The 23,574-nt window shown below is 48.5% G+C and overlaps 1 protein-coding gene across 6 annotated transcripts in view; it reads right to left on the reverse strand.

Moving 5' to 3' along the window:
* Nucleotides 1-23,574, reverse strand: part of LOC308068696 (uncharacterized protein) — a 58,859-nt gene that overhangs the window by 9,985 nt on the left and 25,300 nt on the right. For 2 of the 6 annotated variants that reach the window (XR_013930077.1, XM_080399737.1), the window contains exons 3-8: nt 13,355-13,473; nt 9,947-11,686; nt 3,977-4,151; nt 3,025-3,229; nt 1,963-2,585; nt 107-252 (exon numbers count right to left, since the gene is read on the reverse strand). Coding sequence is in view for 5 of the 6 variants with exons in the window: in XM_080399737.1 (XP_080255863.1) it covers nt 107-252; nt 1,963-2,585; nt 3,025-3,229; nt 3,977-4,151; nt 9,947-11,517 (2,720 nt within the window). In the remaining variant the exon portion in view is untranslated. Of the gene's footprint in view, nt 1-106; nt 253-1,962; nt 2,586-3,024; nt 3,230-3,976; nt 4,152-6,525; nt 11,687-13,354; nt 22,258-23,574 lie in introns of those variants that run through there. The other 4 variants (XM_080399738.1, XM_080399739.1, XM_080399741.1 and 1 more) reach the window with 4 other exon arrangements.

Below are 23,574 nucleotides of genomic sequence, written 5' to 3' on the forward strand. Positions count from 1 at the left end.
CATTAGCATGAAAACCTTGGTCTAGTTGAGCTGACAAAGGTTTCCCTTCAGCCTGGTGCCCTCTTGTCCCCAAAGCCTGGAAGAATACACCCAGCCCTTTTCTCACCTGAGCAACTCTTTCTCCTTCTCCAGTGCGTTGAGCATATTCACAGAGGAGGACTGCTGAAGACAGTAGGTCTGAAAGGCTGGCAGCATGTTGACAAACTCTAGAAATATTTCACCGATGCACACGGTCATCAGGTCGTCATCACCCTGCAAACATGCAATACAGGCCCTGCGGGGTTAGCTCAGGAGAGGCACGAGCACGGAGCCTGCATTCAGTCCTGTCAGCATGAACCTACTGCACGACCTGGTGGACACCAGAACAAAAGTGTAACAGAGCTCACTCTTCCTGGTGGAAGAGTGCCAGGCAGTGCCTATAGGTCTGGGGAAAGCAGTGTGTGGCGAGGGGAAAGAAAGCTGACCTAAATGCTTGTCTTCTGCACATAAAAAGCCACCTTCTCTGCTGCTGTGGGCTCAGCCAGCTCAACAGAGCAGGGGCTCAAAGGCCAACGGCCAGAGTGAGCCTGCTAGTCAGGAGGGTGTGCTGGTGCCCTTCTTGCCAACAGGTCTGCCATAAAGCTAATGCAGCAGCACGTAAATTAACAGAGTGTTTAGGAGCAAATGCGCAGGGGAGGCACATAACTCAGGTAACAGACATGGCACTTAACAACTTCTGCAGTTATTCCCAGCAACTGTCCTGGCTGGGAAGCAGTCTCCTTCAGTTGTGCTCTTACTGGCTACTTTGATGCGTAAATGAAAAATAAATTTCCTGGTAAATTGTTCCCTGATTTCTGGATGTATAATAAGGGAACAGTAAGAATCTGGTGCCACATAATGCTCTCAGCTTTGTCAAGGTGTATGCTGACACACTCTGCAATCACTACTCACTTCGGCAGCAAGAGCAGTTATCTGGCTGCTGGCAGCTTTTTGGTGCAGTACTGAGCTCTGAATGCAAAGGCGACGTGGAGGAGGAGACAGAAAAACCCGCGGCTGTTTGTAGAAGCCATTGTTTTAATAAATTATTCACAGAAGACATTACACTACAGTGCACATCTGTCTTCCCTGTGCCAGGTGCATCAGAGTGGTTGTCAAAGTTGCCAGATTTTGAGATGTGCCACTCAGTGTGACATGCAGGGTTTCAGAGAGGGAGAGGAGGGATGTGTTTCCTAAAGAACAAAACATCCTGGTGAAACCGATACAGCAAGTGGGTTTTGGTTTGTTGAATAAAGGAGGATGTGAAGCTGTTTATATGTCCTTTGCAGTGACTGCTGCTTTGGAGTCTTATTTCTATTTCTCTGCCCTCTGACCACCGCGCTGGTGGTGCAAAAAAAGTTCCTGCTTCAAGGCAGGGTGCATCAGTAGAAGCAACTGGTACACCGAGCTGTAAGGACCAGCTGTCACCAGAGCAGGGACCAGCCTGTGCTGCCTGGCCCCGCAGCCAGCATAGAGGCAAGCTGCAATGAACTGCAACCCAAGGCAAACACACCCGAGCCAGCCTGAAGCGAGTCAGCTCAGGGTTGCAAGAGCGTGGCCTGTGAGCCAGACCAAGCTGAGCTCTGTGCCCCCACGGTCGCACTCTTATCAGTGTCCAAGCTAACTTAAAGCTTAACTTGTTAGGCTTAAAGCTAACTCTGGTAATGGGACAGTTAGGTCCTGTTAATGGGATAAATGAGCTAGACGGCCGATGGCCTGCTAACATCAGTGGCATCACCACAGCAGAAAGTGAGGCCAGCAGCTGTGAACTGGCACAGGCCTACTGAAATCACTGCTTTACAATAGCTGAGGGAGCAAGGGACTAGGCAAATGACCAGAACCCAGGAGTCCTACCTCCTGATTCTCTGCTCCACCTGTGCTACCTCACTAATACAAAACCTATCCTGTCTGCCCAGTCTGACCCTTTTAGAGCACACAGCATCATACCTGGTCAAAGGCCTGATCAATCTCTTCCTGCAGTATCTCCAGGAAGTTCTCATTGAGGTCGATGAGCTCCTGGATGTTGCTGAAGATGCCCAGGAGCTGCTCCTGGCTCAGCAGCCCAGCTGCCTGCATGGGAATGTAGAACTCCTCTTTGATGATGCGCAGGTCCTCTCCGTAGCTGGCCTCTGTGTTGACAAACTCCAGCACAGACTCCTTGCGCTCTGTCCTGCGCTTGCGGCACTTCTCACAGAGGTCAGCCCGCCTTTGATTGCAGTTTTGCACATCTGTCTCCACTGGGAGGTCCCTTTCTCCACAGTCAGTGCAGGGACGGTGGGCTTCCCAGGCCTGCAGGGAGCTCAGTGTTTCAGATGCCCTGTTCCTCCACTTTCTGGCTGGCATCTGACCAATGCCACTATCTGCCCTCTCCACATCTGCTGACTTGGTCCGGGTGCCCTCGCTGGGATCCAGGTCGTCCCGGACATCGTTGACACCAACAATCCCACTGTCCGTGCTCAGGCTGCTGACATTGCTCCAATGATGTCTGGAGCGGAGGGAGCCACGTGGGGTGCGGCGGGTCTCATCAAAGCTGCCACCATGGCCAAGATTGGCTTTTGCTACCACTGGACCTGAGAAGAGACACAAATCACCACAGGAACTGCCAGCTGCACAGAGCTCACCTGAGGAGCTCAAGCTGGCACAGTCACGAGTGGTAGGAACCCTGGGGAACAGGCTAGATCTGGTGAAAGCAGCGCTGTTAGCTGCTCCCGCTCCTGTTCTGCTGCCAAGACTGGTGAGAGTCAGAAGTAAATGGCTCCCAGGTGAAGCCCAGGACCTGTCATCCTTGCACCACTCACACCTGTGAGCTTATCTGGGTGCACTCTTCCCCTGCTGTCTGTCAGGCAAGGACAGAGACGCAGCAGAGTAGACCCTGATTTCTTGCATGCCTGGGTTAAACCCAGAATGCTTCCCTCCCCCAGGTCAGTAGAGTTATTTCATATTACACCAGCTTAGCCAGGCTCAGCATCTGGCCCATCAGCCCCCTCTGAGTGTGCAGAATGTAGGTACCATAGTCTCGCTCCTGCCGGCGCCTCTGTGCATGCTGCCGTGCTGCAGCCGCAATCTTCAGCTCCAGCTGCTTCCTCTTCACGGAGTCTGTCGGCATAGGGTCACTGAAGTGCGGCCGCAGCCGGCACTCCCGCTGGGCCTTGGCACCATCCATGCTCTCATGGACGATGTCAGAGCTGGATCGGCGGCAGCTGGGACTGGGCGTCTGCAAGAAAGGCAAGTGGGTTTGGAGCAAGGCAGTGGTCAAAGCAGCACCTGGTTTGCAGCCACTTGGACTTTAGTTGCCAAACGAAAGAAAAGGAAACTCATCAGAAAGTGGGATCATAAATGCAGCTCTGCTATGGGCTCCGTGATCTGTCCCCCCAAGTCCCTCTGTCTTGCTTAGTCCCAACAGCAAGGCCCCTCTCCCTTTGCTGTTGTGTAACTCTGAGTACAGTGGCTCCATGGTGGCTGTCAAATGACCATGAAGAACAGCACAGCCCTGGCAACCAGCCTGCAGGGGGGCGCTGAGCCTTTTCTCCAGGGATCTCAGCTAGTTTGTTCCGTGAACATTTCAGCGCTGTAGGGTCAGGAACTCCAGCCTCTATGCCTTACCTACATTAGCGGTTTGACCAAGAGGGGACTTAGGAGGGAATCTGCCTGATCTCCCGGGCAGCGCAGCAATGAGGGGCTGGTGACACACTGAAAGGCATGAAGGGGTTATTGCTGAACTCCCTGCAAGAGATGCAGCGGCAGATAGGCAGGGGCACAAAACTGACTCCTGTTTCATTAACTGCAACAAAAAAAGGCACTAGAAATGCTTCTAGATTTTAATTGCTTATAGGAGTTGGTGTGATTTCAGATCCCGGGCTCCCAGCCTGCCCAGTTCCTACAATGAAGGGATCCTTTAGAGTTTCTGAGAAAAAAATCCTAAATACATGCTCGAGTTGAGAGGGGAATTCCTCTCCCTTACATTCCCTGCAGGTGGAGTGTCGCTGGATGTCTCACTGCTTGGCTTGTCCTCCCAGGTCTCTGTTGCCATGGACATTGCTGTGGGCTGCTGGTTGTCCTCCGGAGGTGGGGGATCAGCTTCCCTCAGATCACACTGTCCCTTGGAGGGGGATTTGGCAGCAGTCTCAGCATTGCAGCTGCAAGGAAAGAAGCAGACTCTGATGAACATCACATATGCAGTTTACCTGCTGTTCCTGACACAGCTAAGACTGAGCAGCAAGCCCAGGTTCAAACAATCAGTCACAACAGTCCAGTGAAAGTGCAGACGGGAATCTAGCCTGGTCAGCATGGATGGTTGTTCGTGTGTTTCAGGGACTCTAAACACAGCTCAACCATAGCAGTCCAAATTGGGTAATTGCACTCATGCCAGCATCTGGGATATCAAGTCTTGAGTGTTCACAGGGTATTTTCGTGTCCATAAAAGATGAGGTTCTCCCATATGGGCCAGAAAAACCTCTTTCTAAGTAGGCCATACCCATATTTGCTGCTATTTAAAGAGATGTTGTCAACACAGAAACCATATTGCTCATCTGGAAGAAAATCACCTGCTAAAAACCATAATACTTTGAAGAGATTAGAGGATTAAAGGAGCTTTCCCTCTGTTTTTCATCTCATATGATCCCAAGCCAGCTGAAACCACTGGAAAGATTCCTTCTGCTTTCAGTGAACTCAGGATCAGCCCTTTTGGTGCACTTAAGCATCCTGAAAAGATTGGCAGCCTGTTGTTCTCACTTGGCAATTCTGGGATGCTCTTACTCATAGCTGTGTGGTGCTAACAAGGGCTTGGCCTGGCTAATAAAGGCAGTCTGTCCCAACCCCATATTCACCTTTCTGTAGACAACATCACCGCTCCAGACAGACACAGTCTGGTGCAAACCCACTGACTTGACAGAGTAGCTGACAGGCTGTGGTTTGTGATAGTACTTGTGATACCTTTTTTTAACAGACTCTCTAAGACACCTTATTTCCATGCATAACGAAGCCTCCTTGGAAGAATATTAATTTTTTCATTTTGGGTTTACTTAATTTTTATGAGCATGGAGTCCTTTTAAAAAGAAAGGTTGTGAGGACTGCATATGGATGCCTGTACATACAGGAAGCCGGTGTCTGGAATATATTTCAGGTTCGCATATATTTTATGCTTAACAAAAGTCTCCTATGACAAAAATCAGCTTCTTAAAAGCTTCACTTGTGAACTTCTGCTGGTAGGTCATACTGCTGATGTGCAATTCCAACACTGTCAGCTACAAGCAAACACATGAGACAGATGGGCATCTTCCTTACAGTGAATGGTATTTGGCTCTGATAATAAACCACCAGCCAATACTGAAATTGCTGAAGAGGGAACAAACCCCCCAGAACACAAACTGGCTCTGTTGTCAGGCCAGAGAAGTTGGTTTGCAACTTTCCAGCTGATGCTTTCTCATTTTCCTCCATTTATGTCTCCAGGTCCCAGCTAACAGTACCAGAGGATTTACCAACTTAGAAATGAGTTTAGCCGCAGCTGTGCAGCAATGGCACAGTGCTGCTACTTTTACACTGTAGTACTACTACAGGCTTCTACTTTTTGCTGCGCTAACTACTTGCCACGTGGATCTGGAAGTATTACTTCACCCCTCCAGGCCTCTTCTCCCTAGCCTCTAGAAAGGGGATACCAAACTCAGTGCTGTCACAAAGCAGTCTGTAGTATGGACTGCATTACCCCTTACAGGGTCACAGCAAGAGCGGCACAAGCACACAGCAAGGCTGCGGTCCCACCATGGTACTGTCCTGACCTGGTCCAGCTTAGCAGGTTCCTGTCTCTTTCTTCCCTCCCGTTGCCAGCCACACTTAGGGTACCACTCCTTCAGCTGGTCCACTGTAAACTGTCTGTGTGGCCATGATACAAAATCAGTCTTAAAACAATTTGGGTTTAAAAAAAAAATAATCATGCATTCCCAGCCAGACCATTTCACTGAGTTAGGTAAATTGTGAACAGTTCACCTGGGCACACCTATGGGAGGGAAGGCAGAGGTTAAGGAGCAAGAAAGTTCTTGAAGAGGATCTGCCCCCGCTGGAAAACCACCATTTTGAAAAGCTGTTCCTGCTCAAACAGCTTCTGGTTGAAACATGCAGAAAAAAGGGACCATGGTGAGGCACAGAGAGGCAACTGGATGTGTCCAAGGTCAGCATCAGAGCTCAGAACTGGAATATTACACCAACCCCCACCATACAGACCATACTCGCAGAGAGCAACAGAGCTTTCACTTGGCTTTTTCACAGTGCTTCAAGATCATCCCCTTAAACATCGAAAGTACTCCACAGTATTACTGCTCCTCTCAGTGAAGCTCACAGCAGCTCTCTGGTGATAGGGTCTGCAGAACAGATGCCACTGCTTATTGTGGTTTCCATAACCCAACAGGGATATTTTTTAAAAATCTCCAGATGTGACCTACAGTGGGAATAAGAGCTACTACTACCTAGACAGCTGAAATAAGGAAGTGTGACTGGAGGCTGAGAAATTCAACCCACCTCATGGCTGGTCAGGTAGCAGTAAGAAAGGCAATGATGCAGGGCCCACACTGTCTGAAAGGAGAGTTCTTCATCCCTGGTTTCACTGCTCTGCTTCTAGTTGTGATTAGATCCCTCCCACACGATGAACTGGCCATGCAGTGTTGGGGCAAGTGCTGCTCCACGAAGTAGTCACTTGGCACTGCACCACCGGCGTGACCAGAGGGATGTAGGCAAAACAGGGAGGATACAAGCAGTTTTGTAGAGCCACCTCTTAGGGCTGCTCCTTTATCCTTTGCCCCTGGCTCAGGAGGAAGAAGGGACACTGCCAAGAAACCAGGATATTGTCCGTTCCTCCAGTCCTCTCCCCCTGGCAGAGATGTGAGCTGCCAACAGGTCCACACCAACACCTGCTCCAGCAGGCCCCTGCCCTCACACATTGCTGCAGGAGGGGGGACCCTGGCATCTTTCCTTCTGTGGGATCAAATAATTTACTGGGATAGTTTAACGCAGGGAGTTAGTGTCAGTTTTCACTGTTCTCGCCAAGACAGATGATGCGCTTGGGCCAGCACAAGGAGGACAGGTTCTGAGTGTTCTTTTAAACCTCTGGGCCATCGTGTCTCATGGAAGCAGAGGCACTGGGTGTGTGGCATACAACTGCAAATGCACCTGCTTTCACGGTCTCTATGGGCCTCTTCATGGTTGTATCACTGTCCAGGCCAGCAGTTCTCAGCCCTTTCCACATGTTCCTGACTTTTGCTGACTAATGGAAACATTTTTGTCCATTTTTCCTTCCTTCCCTGCTGTCACCTGCCTTCTAGACTTGGAATCCTCTGCTATGGGAAGCTGTAATTGTACCCACCATCCTGGTGTCATCCCAAATACAAATCATCACTCATTGCAGGAAGCCTTCTTTCTTAGCCATGTCCTTTGCTTCCTTGTGCAGATTTCTGTTGTCACCTCATCCCCAATTTCATAGACAGGAACACCAGGTCCTTGCATGTCCTTATCCTGAGCAATTCTCTGATTAAACAATTTGAGAAAGTGGACTATATATTGAAATGCCTCCAGGATTTCCACCCAGATCTCAACACCCCTTCACAGCCAGGACTACAACCTAAGTTAAAGGTATCCAGTGACCTATGCGAAGGCTAAAGCCACCACAATTAAGAAGCTGAAAATCAAATCTTCACTGATTAAATATTAAACCATTTGACTGAGTCATAGTAACTATGAATTACTAGGGAGACAATTAACTTACCAGACAAAACTGCTTTGTAAAACTCTAACACTTACACAGAACCACTAGGAGAAGACAATTTCAGCTATCTTATTCTGTGATGCTCCATCACAACATCTCTATCAAAGGCTTGTTGAGCTCACTGTCTGTGAAAGTGGGGGCAAATCCCCAGCCTTCAGCTCATTTCATTTCAGCCTTTTAGAAAAAATGTGCCTGGATGTCAGCAACCATAACTTAGGACCCAAAACATCCACACAAAAAGTCTCCCACTTCTGCAATGACAATCATCTTGAGTTATAAATGAATATTCAGGCACATTACAGTCTCAGGTGAAAATGATGGAAAACTGAGACGTTTCCAGACAAAGGAAACTGGAATTTCCCACTAACCAGTACTTTGGCACTGCCAACAGATCTGTTTTCCTCCCGCTTTCCTGAAGAAATTACAATCTTTAACATTAATTTTTATTACTATGGAAAATAAACAGGCCAATGTGGTTCCTTCACATGAAACAACCTCTCCAATACTGGAACCACTGTCATTCTTATTGTTGGATCAATTATCATTTTGGTGTTGATAAAATCACCTTGTATATTTTAACAAACCCAACCAGGGAGACTGAACACATTCACAGAAACAAGAACCACTGCAGATATTAAAAGCACAGAAACCACACTGAAACCATAAAGGCCCGAGGCAGAAAGTGTTTGGAGGCTGGGAGAACAGTGGGAAGAAAGATCGTATGCAGTACCCATGTCCTCTAGACTTTGCTATGCATGCACCTTAGGCTCCAGAAACTAGTCAAACCTCTGATCTGCATGCAGACAGCTGTTCTTATGCTCTTACTCATGGCTTGTGCTACTCTGTGTATTTCATTTCACATCGATGATAAAAACAGCCTGCTCAATGAAAATGGTTCCATACCATAACTTTCTCATCTGTGTCTTCATTGGGTTTTCATATTCTAGAACAAAAGCACAAAGGCTGGACTGGACAGCTGAAGGATGCATTTAGGGCTCCTGACACCACCTACTTCCCTTTGGATTACACAGTTGCAGAAGTATTTCTGCTTGTCACTCTGGCTCCGTCTACATGGGGAGCTTCAGCTCCACACAAGTTCTTCCAGACAACTCTTCATTCCTGTGCAGAAGTCACTATCATCTCCTCTAAAACCTGAGTTCAGTCTCAGAGTGCTAGCATTTCAAAAATACCAAACCAGTGTATAAGGTGTGGCATCTCACACACCACATCTGTGGATGTCACAAACAGCCAGGAATTAAGTCAAATAGAATTCTTGGCAAAGCCAGGCCTGAAAGCCAAGCATATGGAAACAAACCATTCCACCAACATTTACGCGTCCTCTTCCCACCAGCCTTATCTAGTGATAAGACAGTGATAACTGCCCCAAATTCCTAGCTTCCAGAACTTTGCTGATTCCTGTTGGGCCACCTGCCTGCATAGAAAGGGAATCCATTTCTTTGGCAGGAGGGAGGTAACAGGACTGCTGTGTCCAAAACCAGGACAGAAAAAGCAGTTCTTGTGACCATCTTACCCAGAGAAGGGGAAAACACTGACTGGAGAAAAAGGTGTTAAGCTTTACTCAAGTATTTTCTCTTAATGCTTACGCTGATTTGGCAAAGGACAGTATTTGCAAGTACTTTCACTTGCTGCCTGTGCTGGTCTCCAGAGGGTGGTTAAAGACTGGTAGCAGCCACCTTCCTCTTCTCTGTTTGCCAGCTCACTACATACAGGCAGCACCTAAAAGCACTTGTTGCCACATGTCACTCCTGCAGTGCTGGGACAGACTCTGCATCTTTTTTCGAAGGAATCATTAGTACTTTGTATCTCTCAGCTGTCCTCTACTTTTGGCAGATATTAAAAAAAATATTCAATCATTTATTATGGAAATAAAATGTGTGGAAAATTAGGTGTCAGTACTACTAATGGCTGCTGTCCTAACAGGATTAAGGTGTACAAAAAGGCAAAATCTAGAAGAAAATGCTTTTTGATGTTTAATCCCACATAAAGATGGAGTTTAAGCTTAACAGTTTCAAGACACGTCCACGTGGCTATCAGAGACCCTAAGATGAAAGGCTCTGCCAACAGTGTATTTATGCTACAGAAGTTAAATGTACATATCAGGAGAGAGACCAGATTGTTAACAAGGGAACTGCTTTCAGGTGACCCCACAGAGCATGTTACCTTTTCTTAATAAGTTCCAAGGCTGAACCTATGAATTCATCCTTCATTTTTTGTAGCTTAGCTCCATAGCTGGATAAGTCTGTGGCTTCTAACAGCAGCGATGAACAGCAAGAGGACGGGGCTTCAGAAGCCAGCGACTGCCCTGCAAGGTGGAGGACATCATTCAATTGTCTTGTATCTCCTTTCTGCTGCTCATCACTGAAGATCTCCTGCCCAGCTCTGTGTACTGCTCCTGCCTGTAAAGGTGACCGTGGAATAGGGCTAGAGCAAATGGGGACCGGCGATCTATCTGGGCTGGAGATTTGGAAGGTTCTGTCCTTCACCTCAGGGCTGCTCATCCTGAAACCATCCCATGTGGCTGGATAATGGGAAAAGCCAGCAGAGGTGTGGTTTTCATGGAACACATCATCGTCATCCTCTGCTGTGACAGTGGCTTCACTCACAGCTTTGGTCCCCAGAGCTTCTGGACAGACGTTCTTATTGTTCTCCTCCTTCAGAGTCTGGTTTGCAGGCAGACCCTTATTCAAGCAATCTGTTGTCACACTGCTACTGGCAGATGAAATTTCCTCCTTATTTCTCATTTGCTTGAATTCCTCAAAGGTGGGTATGTAGAGCCTCCCTTTGCAGCGGCCTTTCTTGCTCTGTCCCAATGTGGCTTTGACATCTGCTTCCCCACTATATTGTTCTAGGGTTTCTGCTGTTCTGGATTTGGCCATCTCATGGCTCTCCCCAACACGCTGAAGGGGCAAATTGGGGGAGCTATTCTGCCTTCGGAGCTGAAGCCTCCTCTGAGCCTCCTGCTTGATGTCTCCTGGACTGATGATCCTGTGTGCAAAACACAGCCTCTGCCTCCCTGTGAGGCTGTGCCTGAGAGCAGTGTGTTCCACCAAAACTGTGCAGGAGTTGACAGCACAACCATTCTTGCACTGCCGGCACATCTGGCATTCAAAAAACTCCTGGGCCATCAGGTCAGGCAGGGCCACCTGTGGACGCACTGGCTTACTGGGCTCTGCCACCTTACTGCTGTGCAGCCTCAGCTTCTCCTTCAGCTCTTTTTTGGCATCCCCATGTAGGGTTCTTTCCTCTGCAGAAGGGAAGAGCCACTGAGGCACTTTGGCAAAGGGAGGGAGGAGCACATTCTGTGCCGATGGAGATGTCTGTTTAGCAAGGAGGGAAAGGTTTCTCAGAGAGTCTGATGTGCTCTGTACTGGGGCCGCATCCACACAGCCTTCCGTCCACTGACTGGTATCTCTATAGCGGAAGATGATTTCGTTATCCAGGCTCCGGCAGTGAGAATACAGCCCAGACTCAGCAACTGTTGCCCAGTGAAGGTTCTCCACGCTCCGATACATCCGATTTTCCACAGGACTGGCCAAAGGTGCCTTGCCTGTGTGGCAGTAGGCTAGAGTGTGGAAGTCCCCAGAAAAAATGTGAGTGTCTAGGTTCTTTAGTGGATGCATGCTGCTAACCGAAAAATCCTTTAAGGCATGTTGTGCATAGAGCTGATTATTTTGGCAGCTCAAGATCACCCGGCAGTGTTCCTGTCTCTCATCAACACTGATGTATGTCATAGCAAATGCGCATGGAGGCTCTAAGACAGTGGCGTCTAGGGGGAGAGGAGGGAGCTGGGGTGTCGCTTAGATGCCAGTCAATGTCCACAAACCACAGACAGCAAAGTATGCTGCTGGGTACTCACTTAAGAGAGCTCTCACATGGGTTGAGTCGCCATGCGTAGAAGACCTGTGAATGGAAGGAAAGATGAGTTACTGAAGCAGCCTGGTGATGACTTGCAGGGCGCAACAGCAGGTCTGCTTCCAGGGAATGCAGAAGCCAAACACCAACAGCTTGGGTAGAAACAGCAGCATAACTAGGAGATGAGCCGTGGGGCCTGGGGCAGGGAGTCTTTTCCATCTCTAGCCAAGCCAACAGTGGCCTTGCACCACACACCTGAATTTGGAGAAGTTTATCCCATCTACCCTCAGCAACTCCCTCACAGTCCCTCACAGTAACACTGCTCAGCTCTAGGGATGAACACTCGGAAGCACTTGCTGCAGGCCCAGCTTACTCACACAGCAGCACTAAGGATATGGGAGGTTTACAAGAGACACCGAGGTTCTTTCCCTCAGATGGGGTGCAGACAAGAGTTTGCGGGTTAAGGAGGAGGCTGGGGGTGGGAAAGGATGACATGACACTGTGGTCTCCCGGAAGGCTCAAGTAGCAAGGAGGAAGAAAAAGGGTGGCTGGTGGTGGTTTTGTCCCTGGTAGTCACACTGCAGCCCCTTGATGCTCTGATTTAACTTCACAGGGAAGATACATACGCTTTAGTGACTGGTAGCCAAGCATTCCCAAGGCCTTTCCAGCGCAGAGACAAAGGTACCTCACAGACTTCTAGTGCACCCTCCTGACCCCTTAGCCACAGGCCCGAATGATCACCCCCCATGAAGCTCAGTGGAGGCCCAAAAAGAGCAGCTGTGGTTTCCAAGGCTGTTCCTATGATCTGTGTTCAGCACTAAGGCACAGGGAATCTAAGTGACTAAATCACATGGTCAGAGCAATGCAGAGAACTAAATCCCAAAACTTCAGCTTGGGCCAGCAGGATGAAGATTAAGTGTCTAAGTCATCCTCGGAAGTGGAAGGAGCCTCCTTACATTGAATGGAGCGACTCCAAATTTCTCTTTAGGATTCAGGCCTCATGGATTTGCCAGCAGTCACACAAGACATCAGTGTCTGCTACAGTCCTGTCCACTCCCTCCCTTGGCAACCAGAGGCAAAGGGAATGAGTGAGTGCCATATGTAAAGGAGAATAAGATTGGGCAGGGGATATGGGCTTAGCCTGGGATTCAAAAGGGCAACACAGAGCTGGCATGGTGGAGCATCAGTCTCTAATGATAAGCCAGGCAAGAACCAAGCAGGCTGAACATCCAGGAAGAGGTCTTGGTAGAGCAAGACAGGACCATGTAAGTTACAGCCCAGACTGTTTGCTTTGTAGTGCAGCTGGGTTCTCCACATGCTGCCAACTATTCAGGCAGCACAGCCACCTTGACCAGGTGAACGAAGAAGCCTGTTACTCCCTGAAGGCTAAGACACCTCAGGCATCTGAGCGTGTGAGGCACCAACAGACATCTTCCGTCTAAGGAGAAGTCTGAGGCAGTGTACTGCCTGGAAGCCAATCTTGGTAACTCACTGGTAGCTTGATTCACCCCTTCCTTAGAGTGGTTCAAATCTGTATACTTTCCCCACATTGAACTGTATCTCTAATCTAATCCCAGAGAGGGAAGGCAGAACTGCTCCTGTGGATCACTGCTGAACGGAGAACATTATTTCTCTTCTTCATAATTGCTAAAAATAAAAATTAAAACTAGCTCTTAAAGCGTGGATGTTCCCCAAGATGTCGCAGGCACTTCTCACCCAGTCTTCTCATGGTGGGGCTGGAGTTCCCCCTTCTTCACGGCTCTGGAGGAGCCCACAGGTGACAGCAGAGAAACGTGAGGATCAGGACTTTCTGTGATCATAGATTATAACATGATCTGTCAAGAAAGAGAGAATGAGATGATGTGAGAGCCAGTTACTGAGCAGGGAATAGGGCTCCTGGTAGCGCCAAAGGGCTCCTGTGAGAAAGTGCTGTTAATGAAAGATGCCACGGACTGTCAGGTTGGTCTGTGATCAGGTCACAGCCACAGGACTAAAAGCCACCATGTACTTTTCTGCACTCTGCTTTCAGACCAAGTAGGAAGAGACAACAGCCCTTGTTGTGGTGAGAGCTGAGAATAAAGCAGCCCTTGCCCAAGGCAGGGAGCTACATATGGTAAGGCCTGAAGAGAAACCAAGACCCACGTGAGGCAGGTTCCTGGGCTACACGTTGGCTTGGCAAGCTCTGCGTGTATGCGTGTGACAGCGAGGCAGCTGGAGAAGAGAGTGCACAGGCAGGGGGACAGAAGCAGCCATGAGAAGAGCAAGGAAGCAGAGGCACAGAAACAACGGAGTGGGATCTGCCAGCGGACAGGGCAGCACTGAAAATACCACTGACTTGTGTCCTTACGGTCTCTCTTCAGACAGAAGCTCACCGCTGGGGCCTGTAGCGCTGACCCCTCGTTGGGCTGCAGGACAGCCGCAGTGACACCAGGTGTGGGTGGCCACGGCCACTCCGCTCCTGCCTGCTCAGGCGCGTGGCACAGACGCGCAGCAGGGGTTGCATCCCTCCATTACACGGGGGGAACGCCTCAAACCCGCGGGCAGGAAAGGGGACCCCTGTGCCCGGCAGGAGAGCAGAGGCCCATTTCCCCAGCGGGTGTGGAAGGTGCCAGTGCCCATGAGCACTGCCAGGCTGCAGGAACCTGCTGCTGCTTTGCCAGGGCAGGATTTTCCAGAAGATGTGTGTGCGATGGCAAAAGCTGCTTTCAGGGAAGGAGCAGCTGGGGGAGCTGGCAGAGTGGGGCAGGCAGAGTGGGGGACACAGAGGGGGAGCCAGAGGCAGGTTTGCAGAGTGAAGGGCACAGAGAAGACAGAGAACAGCCAGAGCTGGGTGTAAGAGACCGCAGAAGACAGTCTTTCCAGAGGAGGCTGCGCAGAGTTTGCTGACACATAGGCAGACACCAAAAATTACCGATTAAGTGGAGGAAGAGGGGAATTTTGTTGCCAAATAATATATTTTAATCTTTGTCACTCATCAGAGCTGAGTTTTCTTTCTCTAAAAATTGGCTTTTTGCTCTAAGGAAACAATTCAGACATGGGAAGTCCCTTTGATACTTTCAGGAGAGCTCAGAGCAAAGGTGCACACGGCTGTAGCTGACAGGCGGGTGTGCAAGCTGCCTGGCCGGAGCGAGAGGGAGCCACAGAAACTGGTGAGCTCAGTTTTGCCTCACGCCTGCAGCTCTGGAGATCTCGTAACAGCCAGCTCAGACAGAAGCACCTTTCTTCCCTGTCACTCCATCCTTGAAAGGACCATCTCTTTCCTACTGAACTCTTCTATCTTGCCTGTTCCCTCCATGTCACCACCCTGAGGGCTGTGCACAGCATGGCACGTAGCTAAACTTGATTTCACTGAGCACCCAGGCCAACTGCTGCCCAAGTCATGACCTGTGAAGGCGGGGGGACCAGCTGTGCTGAGGCAACAGCCTGCTTCCCCTGCTGCCCAGGGATGCTTGGAGCCGGAAGAAAGCAGAGGTCTCTAAAACACCAGATAATTCTGACCTGGTCTGTAACAAGGAAACACTGAGCCTTTCCCCCTCCTTCCCCTGTTCTTGCACTCTGTTCCTCATGGCACACAGCAACAGCATCACAGTTTCAGCTCAGATGCCTACGTTTACCAGCTCAGTGAATATGCTATATTATAAAGCATGCGTCTACACGCTCAGCTGTAAAGTAACATGACCACAAGCATGTTCTAAGCACTCTACTGGAGGAAAGCACAAGATGGAGACAAAAAACCCCAATGAGTTAATATGCTTATGGCACATCCTTGCAGGCTCACTGTACATGCAGAACATTTAACTGCAGTCTTAACATGGTCATCATCAAAGAAACACTGGGAACTGCAGCAACATGAAAGAGTTTGTCCTCCCACCACTATCTACAGCAGGTGATCCCAGGTATAGGAACTAGCAAATGCCACAGAAGTGTGAGGCAATGGAGGGAAGTAAATGCTCATCTCTCACACAGTGACCCAAACCTGGGCCCTAACTCACCCTCTCCTAAAGGTACAGAGCAGTCCTAATGCACCCTGTGCTCTCTTCCAGTTAAACCAAGCAGTGACTTGCCAGTTTTTTGTTGCTCCCCAGTGTATGTGAGCACTGTGGGTTGATGCTGCACTCTCTTTGCCCACCTGGGTACTTCCAGGTCGTCCTGTCCACACTTCCCTGAAGCTAGGGCTTTATTCTAGTCCAGCAATCCTCCAGGCCAATGATGACTTATTCCAGACCAAATAGCAAAAGAAAGCTTAGTGTCGCCTGCTGCTGTGAGAATGGCACATCGCTGCTCTTTGATCACTTTGTGCAACATTTGCCTGTTCCCTAGCTCAGGGACTGAAAAGCTCCTGGTGGTTACGAGCCTTACATCTTAAGTGAGCATAAGACTAAAAGCATCGTGGGCTCAGCTTATTTTCTACCATATGATTCTGGTTTAATCAACTTCTCCACTACTCTGATAAGTGCCTGCTTGGACACTTGCCACTAACCTTCATTTTCCTGCAAAATCCCCCCAAAGAACTTATTTCTCAAGGATTAAAGCTTGAAGGATAAATTATCCCCTCCCATACACATAAGAATTGTTCTGCCTGGCTGACCTTCCCAGCAAAGCACCAGACAAAGTGTCAGGAGGATGAAGCAGGCAAGCACACGATAGGTTGTTCAGTGCTGGTGAAAAGAATTGTGGAGAAAAGCAGTTATGTCCAAGGACTCCAGGAACAACTGGACAGGGGACCACAGAGCCTCACAAGGCCTCAGGAAAAGAGGCCACCAAATCTAGCAGGGCTGAGTAGGTTTGCCACTGCTGCTTCGCAGCAAGATTTGCTCAACAGACTTGTCAAACAGGGAAACTTGTTCCATGAGATGGTGGAGAGCAACCTGCCATAGTCTGGCCTCTCCTGCTTTGATCAGAGAGATCAAGTGCGTCTGGTACATTTTCCACTTTCCACATTTACAATACCTCAGTCACAAGTAAATTAACTTCTGAGTCATGGCCATCACACCAAACTCCTGTTTCCAGGGGTGGGGAGTAAGCAGAGTCACCTTACTCCATCTTGAAATAAGAGATTAAAATAACCTTCAGGTCTTATTCTATTTCTCCGCATTGGGTTTTGCAAATTGCACCATGCATCACTGAACAGAGGTTTGTTTATTCTGGAGTACAGTCCCTCTTTTATTTCAGAGATCTAACGAGCTAGAGGGATGCAAACGGCACATTTCAAAAAGCTCTACAAAGGATTTTAGCAAGCTATGATACTGCTGTGAGTTTTTTGCTACCTGATACTGCAAACCTTACGGACACAGCATGAACTGTCTACTGCCGTGTCATGCACATCACTTCAGCTGCTTAGCAGAACACCAGCCATCTCAAGGGAAAAAATGCCAGATAAATCTATTTTTTCAAGGTAAAGGTTAACAAGAAAAAGAAAGGTGCCTTGGCTGTATTTACTTTCTTAGCTATTCACTTAGGCAGAGCTGTGCTGCAGGAACTAGCTGACACAGTAGGATGATAGGTGAGACTGCAGTTATATTTCTTGGGGGTTTTTTTGTCTGTTCTAGTAGCTGAAACAGGAATAGGGCTTATATAGTGTCTGTTAATCACAGCAGGAGAGGTACAGCCACAGTAGTTACCTAAAGTTATCTAAACCAGTACAATTTCTTGGGTTTCTTTTCCTTCTTAGGGTAAACAGCCAAGTATAACTTTCCTTGAGTTCACAGTATTATCACTGCTTTCATTGTCTGTTCCATGGCACAAATCAGGATTGCTAGCAAAAGGAACAACTGCCATCTTGGTTTCAAAACTAGGTAATATAGAGAAAACCATAACCTCTATAGTCTGCTCACTGTATTTATAGTCCTTGTGTTCTCAGCTCAATCATAAGCATGGATTGTGTCACCTCAGAGACAGCTTGACATTGAGAACAAAGTCTCTCTTGGAACCCCTGAAGATCCAGTGCAGTCCAGGGTCTAGGGGGTTGCTGAGAGCACAGGCAATGGCATCAAATTCCTGCTGTGCAATGAGCTGCTCGCCTTGTCACATGGTATCGTCTATTGTCCACCTTTCACAACTGTTCTCATTCTTTCTGTGCTCTTTTTTCCTGCTTCCCCAACCCAAGGTATTCAACACAAGTTTATACAACCCATCTGTAGCTGCTGCTTAACAGGTATCACTTCTGAAGCATCACCACCATTACCACTGCCCCCAGAAAAAGAACTGGTCTTGGCCATGGTAAGGGCTGGCTGATCAGAGCAGTCCAAAGGTATACACGTGCCAGCCAGATGTGCCAGAGAAGAATCTATCCACATTATCCACTGATCATCATGGGAATATCCTGATACAGCACACACAGTTCCATCAGTGAGTGTGGGAATCACCATAACTTCATGTGAACTTCCATTTTGGTCAGATTGACTTCTAAATAGTCTCAAGGCAGTGGAAAAGTTAATTGCAAAATTTGATGGAATCACTTAAGGTCTTAAGCATTCTTGGCTCCCTTTCTGTGAGTTTTTTAAGCTGTTTGGGAACTTTGCTTTCCTAATGAAAGGTTTCACCTAAGAAGCCCTACTGCTTCACGCATCTGTGCACTTGGCAGCAGCATCTTTGATGAATTTTTCTGGCTGCTCTTTAAGTTTGAGCAGCTTCTCCTTCTTGTGTCACAGCATGGTTTTCTCCGTGTGTTCCTCCTTCAGAAAGGCTGTGATGACATGATACTTCCAGCCTTACCTCTAAGGGCAGGCATTCCAGCAGTGATTTCAGGCAGCACACTTTCAAGGTGACCTGTGTTTCCTCTTGATTCCTTGCTTTGGGAAAGGGTAACCGTTTCTGTTTCACCAATGCACCACAATACTGTTCCAACGGTCCTTTTGACAATGCAGCAGAGGGAATGGAGGTGGAGAGGATTAGCATTCACCTTGCAGCAAAGGAAGGCTGAGTATACTGGTTACTGCAATGTGCTCCTGGAGACACCAGTGTGATACCCCCATCATGTGTCCCAGCTGCAGCTGCTTGGCGGCATCAGCTGTGAAGGAGATGGCATCACCCGTCATCTGCCAAGCTTTCAGTGAGTCAGTGCTCTGGCTGGCCACAAAGCTCACTTGGATGACTCCTCAGGAAGAAGAAATTCCTATTTGCAATGAAGTCCTCTCCTAACATAGATCACCCACAGCACCTATGAACCTGCAGGGTGCACTGACTGATAGATCACTTTTGATCTATTGAAGATCCTGTGCTTGTTTCTAACACCAGGAGCCACTCCGCTCCCCTCTTACAGTTGGAGAAAGAGCTCATGGGGGTTATAACCAAGCAGAGCTAATGCTCAGGCTTGAGTTAGCTGATGTTCAGGACCCAGGTGGGTTCCCCTGTCCTGTGTCCACACCATGAACCAAGCATTCCCATGCCTTTCAGTCATGCAGAGCTAATCTTGCCCACCACCCACCTTGGTCTTGGCATACACACACAGCAAGTACTATTCGCCTCGTGAGGAACAGACATGAGCTGAGCACAGCCCCCAGCCCTGCTCCATACCTGCCTCCGAGCTCCCTGGCTCACACACGTGCAGCTGTTCTCAGAGGCAAACCTGAGCCAGGAAAACCTATCCAGCCGCCTGTGAGACCTGGGAAGTACAAAGCCACATGTGAGCCCCCTTTACACAGCCTGGCACCTTCGCTCCTCCAAATTCCTACTCTGCATGCATATAACATCAGCGCTAACCACAGAAAATGGCTGCGATATGGCTACAACTGAATTTATTACCATTTCTCAGGGCAGGGGTGGGGAGCAGAAAAGTCCAAGGCTGTGACTTGAAGCTCAGCTCCAGCAAAGGGTCCAACATCAATTATAACTTCCCAGGGCCAGCTCCAGACCGACCTCCTCTGGTTTACAGCTGACAAAGGTCCTCTCCCAGCCCAACCCCACCAGTGCTCAGTCAATTGCTGGACATGCCTTCGTGAGCCAGCCCAGTACCGCCAGGCTAGACACCTGCCTCCAGCAGTGACCAGCGGCAGGTAATTTTGGAAAGAGCAGACACAGAGCATGGCTGTAGCAGGTAGCTGATGAGCTGGGGAACTACATCTCAGATCAACCAGTCTTGATCCTCTGCATGTGTTTTATGAAGGCAGAGGGGACAGCACAAAAAACGCAATGGACACATTGGGTTGGGTGAACACGACAACTGAGAGGGAGAAGTAAGCCAGGAGTAGGAATGAGCTGGGCGCTCCCTTCCCCTTGCAGCAGGTGATGAGGATCAACAAAGCCTTCACCTAAGCACTCAGCTAAATGTTTTCTTCTTGTGTGCACTGAAGACTGGCTTTTCAACTCACAATTTGCACTCACTCTCTGGCAAGAAAGAGGTAAAAGGCCAAGTCACACTACATATGTGTGGGGGGGAATCAGTCTTTTTTTATTTAACATCATAATTTAACCCACGTTTAATTGCATGATGTGCAGGGCCTGAGTCATGATGCTGGATTTTTTCAAGGTGGAAATACTCCTGGCTCGACTAGCAATACGTGACCAACAGGGAACACAGAAACACCGCTTTTCCCATGTCCTCTTATATTGCTTCCACCAGACCCAGGAAGACAACAGAAAACCAGTCCTATATAGTTGGACATACCAGGGTTGCTGAAAGGATTCCCAATTCCTTGTTGTAAGATTGCCCCAAGAGTCTCAGTCCAGTCCTTAAAATGCATAGGGCAGAGGAATGAAATCACACATGGAAGATGTATTTTGCAGCACAGCCATAAACCTCAAACTTTGAGTGCACTAGTGGCTTACTGCACCGGTCCTTCCAACAAGGCAGTATGAATGCTGACTCTCATCTCACTAGTGAGAAAGAAAAAATGCCCCAACATAACTCCATCGATCTCAGTTCATTAACTTTGCACTGGAACCTAGTCCAGCACGCCCCAAAGCTGATGGAAGGTGAGCTAGCGGAGTCCTTCCAAGCCAGCAACACACACCTCATCAGAGAGCTCAGAGAGAGGCCTGGGGGAGGAAGGAGGTGTTCAGGAAGGTGAAAGAGATGGATGACCTCATCCCACAGCTTGTTTGGTCACATCCCAAAGCTATCAGGCACTTTGGCATATTGCTGGCGGAGGCAGTACTGTCAGCAGTCCTGGCTGGGGCGTGGATGGCCCTGGGCAGTCACACTTCCATTCCTCTTGTGTGGAGGTACTTAACAATGCTTCTACAGAAAACCTGGGAGTAGTGTGCCCATCAGCTGTCACAGCTGAGGGATGTGTCCTCAGAAGGCCCAGTGCTGCATATTGCCTGCTACCAGGCAGTGACAGCCCGACACAGAACTGGTGCAGCTGGCCAGGCTCTGCCTCTGTCTCAGCCCCAGGAACCATCACAAGCTTTTCCCTACCTACCTAGAAGAATTTCTTTTCTTCTTTTTTGTAGCTTTTCAACTTCTCAATCCTCAACTCCTTTTACGGGCCTCTCTAAACAAGCCCTCCCTTTCAGATGCTGATGCTTTTCAGCTGATTAGACTACAGCCAGACCATAAGCTGGGTGTAAATCAGTACAGCTTGTCAATGCTAATTTACACCCGTTGAGAATTTCCCTTCCTCCACCATTTAGCAGAATTATATGACACATCTTTTATCTCTCCTCGCAGTTTAGCCTACCTGACCGTTCCCCTTCCCTGGCCCCCGAGCCTCCTGCTTTGCTCTGATCTCCCTGTAGGTTTGCAGGGTAAGTTGCTTATTTGCAATGTAAAATGTCTCTTAGTGCCACAGCCCCATGCAAACAAACCCATGAGAGGCACATTTATCCTTACTTGTGCAGCAAATCCAGCCCCATCTTTCCCCAGCAGCAGTTCCCTACAGCAGACACCGCACAAAACTTGCTAAGGGAAGAAATATGTCCCTTATTGCCACTACACAGTGCAGGACCTCTCTGGGGAGACGAAGGGGAGGGAGAATGAGAGAACTGATGCCTCGGAGACCCTGAGCTCTTCTTGCCTTTCTCCTTGAAGCCGATGGCAATGGCTCGCCACCCAGCTCAGGCTATGTAGACTTTGTCAATAGGCAGGATACCATTAATGAGTTCTTGTTGCTATGGTGATATTGATGGATAGTCCCTGGGGTTGGTGGGAATCCAGGGAAAGCTAGCAAAAAAAAAAAAAAAAAAAGTGTCAAAAATCCCCCAGGAAAACACGAGTTTGCCTACAAATGGGCAGTTGTGTCACATCCTAGGTGATTTCAGTGGCACTCATCCTCCCTCTTACAACATCGTGCTCTTTAGAGCCAGTGCAAGCACTCCTGTTCGCGGCAGGGCTCTGGCTCATAGGCGCACTGCTGCAAGTGGATTTCATTACCAGGCGTTATTTTTGCAGCTTCACTCCGACTACTCATTTCACATACAGCGTAAAAATCTTGGCTCCAGTGAAATCACTTGGATCTGCGCCAGCGGGCACAGAGCCAGGATTTTCCCCAGCTCTCAGGATGCCTTATCACAAGTGACAATTTCATTCAGCTGCCATGATAGCCACTGGGAACCCCCTGCCTTTCCAGAGCTGTTTCAAGTGTGGAAAAACTGCTGTTGCACAGGTTTTTTTGCTCTATTTCCCTGAGGCTCAGTGCTGTGCACTCTCCAAAGGTGGTGTTGTGGGCACTCTCATAGCTTCCTACTCTGCAGTTTAGAGTAATCTTTTACCCTTCATCCTAGCTGAGCAATGACCACTAGCAATGAGAGGCTGCACTCCAGTCACAAATGGGCCCTCTCACCTTGCACAAGTGTTCTAGGGATTTGGGGCACAGGAACTGCCTTCTTAAAACACCAGTTCTCTCTTTGGCCTTGCTTCCTCTGGGAAAAACAATCCTAATTCAGGTTGGTGGCATATTAATGAAGAAGTGATAAATCCCAGTGGAGCTCCCTCTTCCTCTGCGCATGCTATTTATCTAAGCCCACCAAGGGGTGTACAAACTGCAAGATGCCTTGTTTTAGGAGGGGACTTCAGTACCATTAGTAAATTTCAGTACGCTTTTTGTCCTAGCAAAGACTTGTATTTTCTGCTGTGTTTTATGTCTAGGAGTTGGCCCCTACACACACAAACTCAGTAGAGAACTTTTCACTCCGAACAGTGGTACTGCTCCAGGCCTGTACTGTTCCATCACATGATGGGCATCCTTACTCCAGAAAGTTGTTTTTGGTTTGGAACTGTTATTACAGAAGAAGTATACTCACAGGGGAGTAGTATCTATAGCAGGATCATTACGCAGACAGTTTTGCCAGTAAATGTCCCAGTACAGACCAGATCCAATTGATGCGTCACCTCTTCCATCTACTTGTGTGTTCAGATCCTTTGCCTGCATGTGAACTCAGGAACTGGAGACAAAATTACCCTGCCCCTCTCTTTGCATATTTTGATAGATGTAATTTTAATGGACTATGGAGTCTGAAAGCATTTTTACATCAGGAACAGATCCCAAGAGCAAAATTCAGTTAGTTTCTCCAACATAACATGTAGCTGTTCATCAGATTTATTGGGCAAGGTTCCCAGGCACATGGAGGCCGGACCAGCACTGACAGAGACTCTCTCTTGTATAGCAACCCTTTGATCAGACTGTCAGCATCATTTATTTGCTTGTGTTTCATATTCTTGAATGCTCCACTAAGTTATTCTTCCCAGCTGACTCAGAGGCAAAGGCTGCTCTTTAAAGTTGGATTTGCACCTCTTCCATTCCTCTCCATTTAAATTACCTATGGAAATGATTTAGGGTTTGGGGGGGTTTGGGGTTGTTTTTTTCCCCTAGCTCCTTTTGACTGTCTGTCATTAGAAGCTTTAGGAAGGCCAATGGCTGGAGAAGACTCTAGTTGGTGTCTTCCCTGTAGGAAATGTTATGGGCTTGCAATTAGCATGCCTAATTGCTCTGCTTGACCTGCTGCTGGTCAGGGTGGAGAGCACAGAACCAACTGCAGCGTCCTGCCTGTCCCCCCAG

The sequence above is a fragment of the Falco punctatus genome, assembly GCF_963210335.1.
Source record: "Falco punctatus genome assembly, chromosome: 8".
Taxonomy (NCBI): domain Eukaryota; kingdom Metazoa; phylum Chordata; class Aves; order Falconiformes; family Falconidae; genus Falco; species Falco punctatus.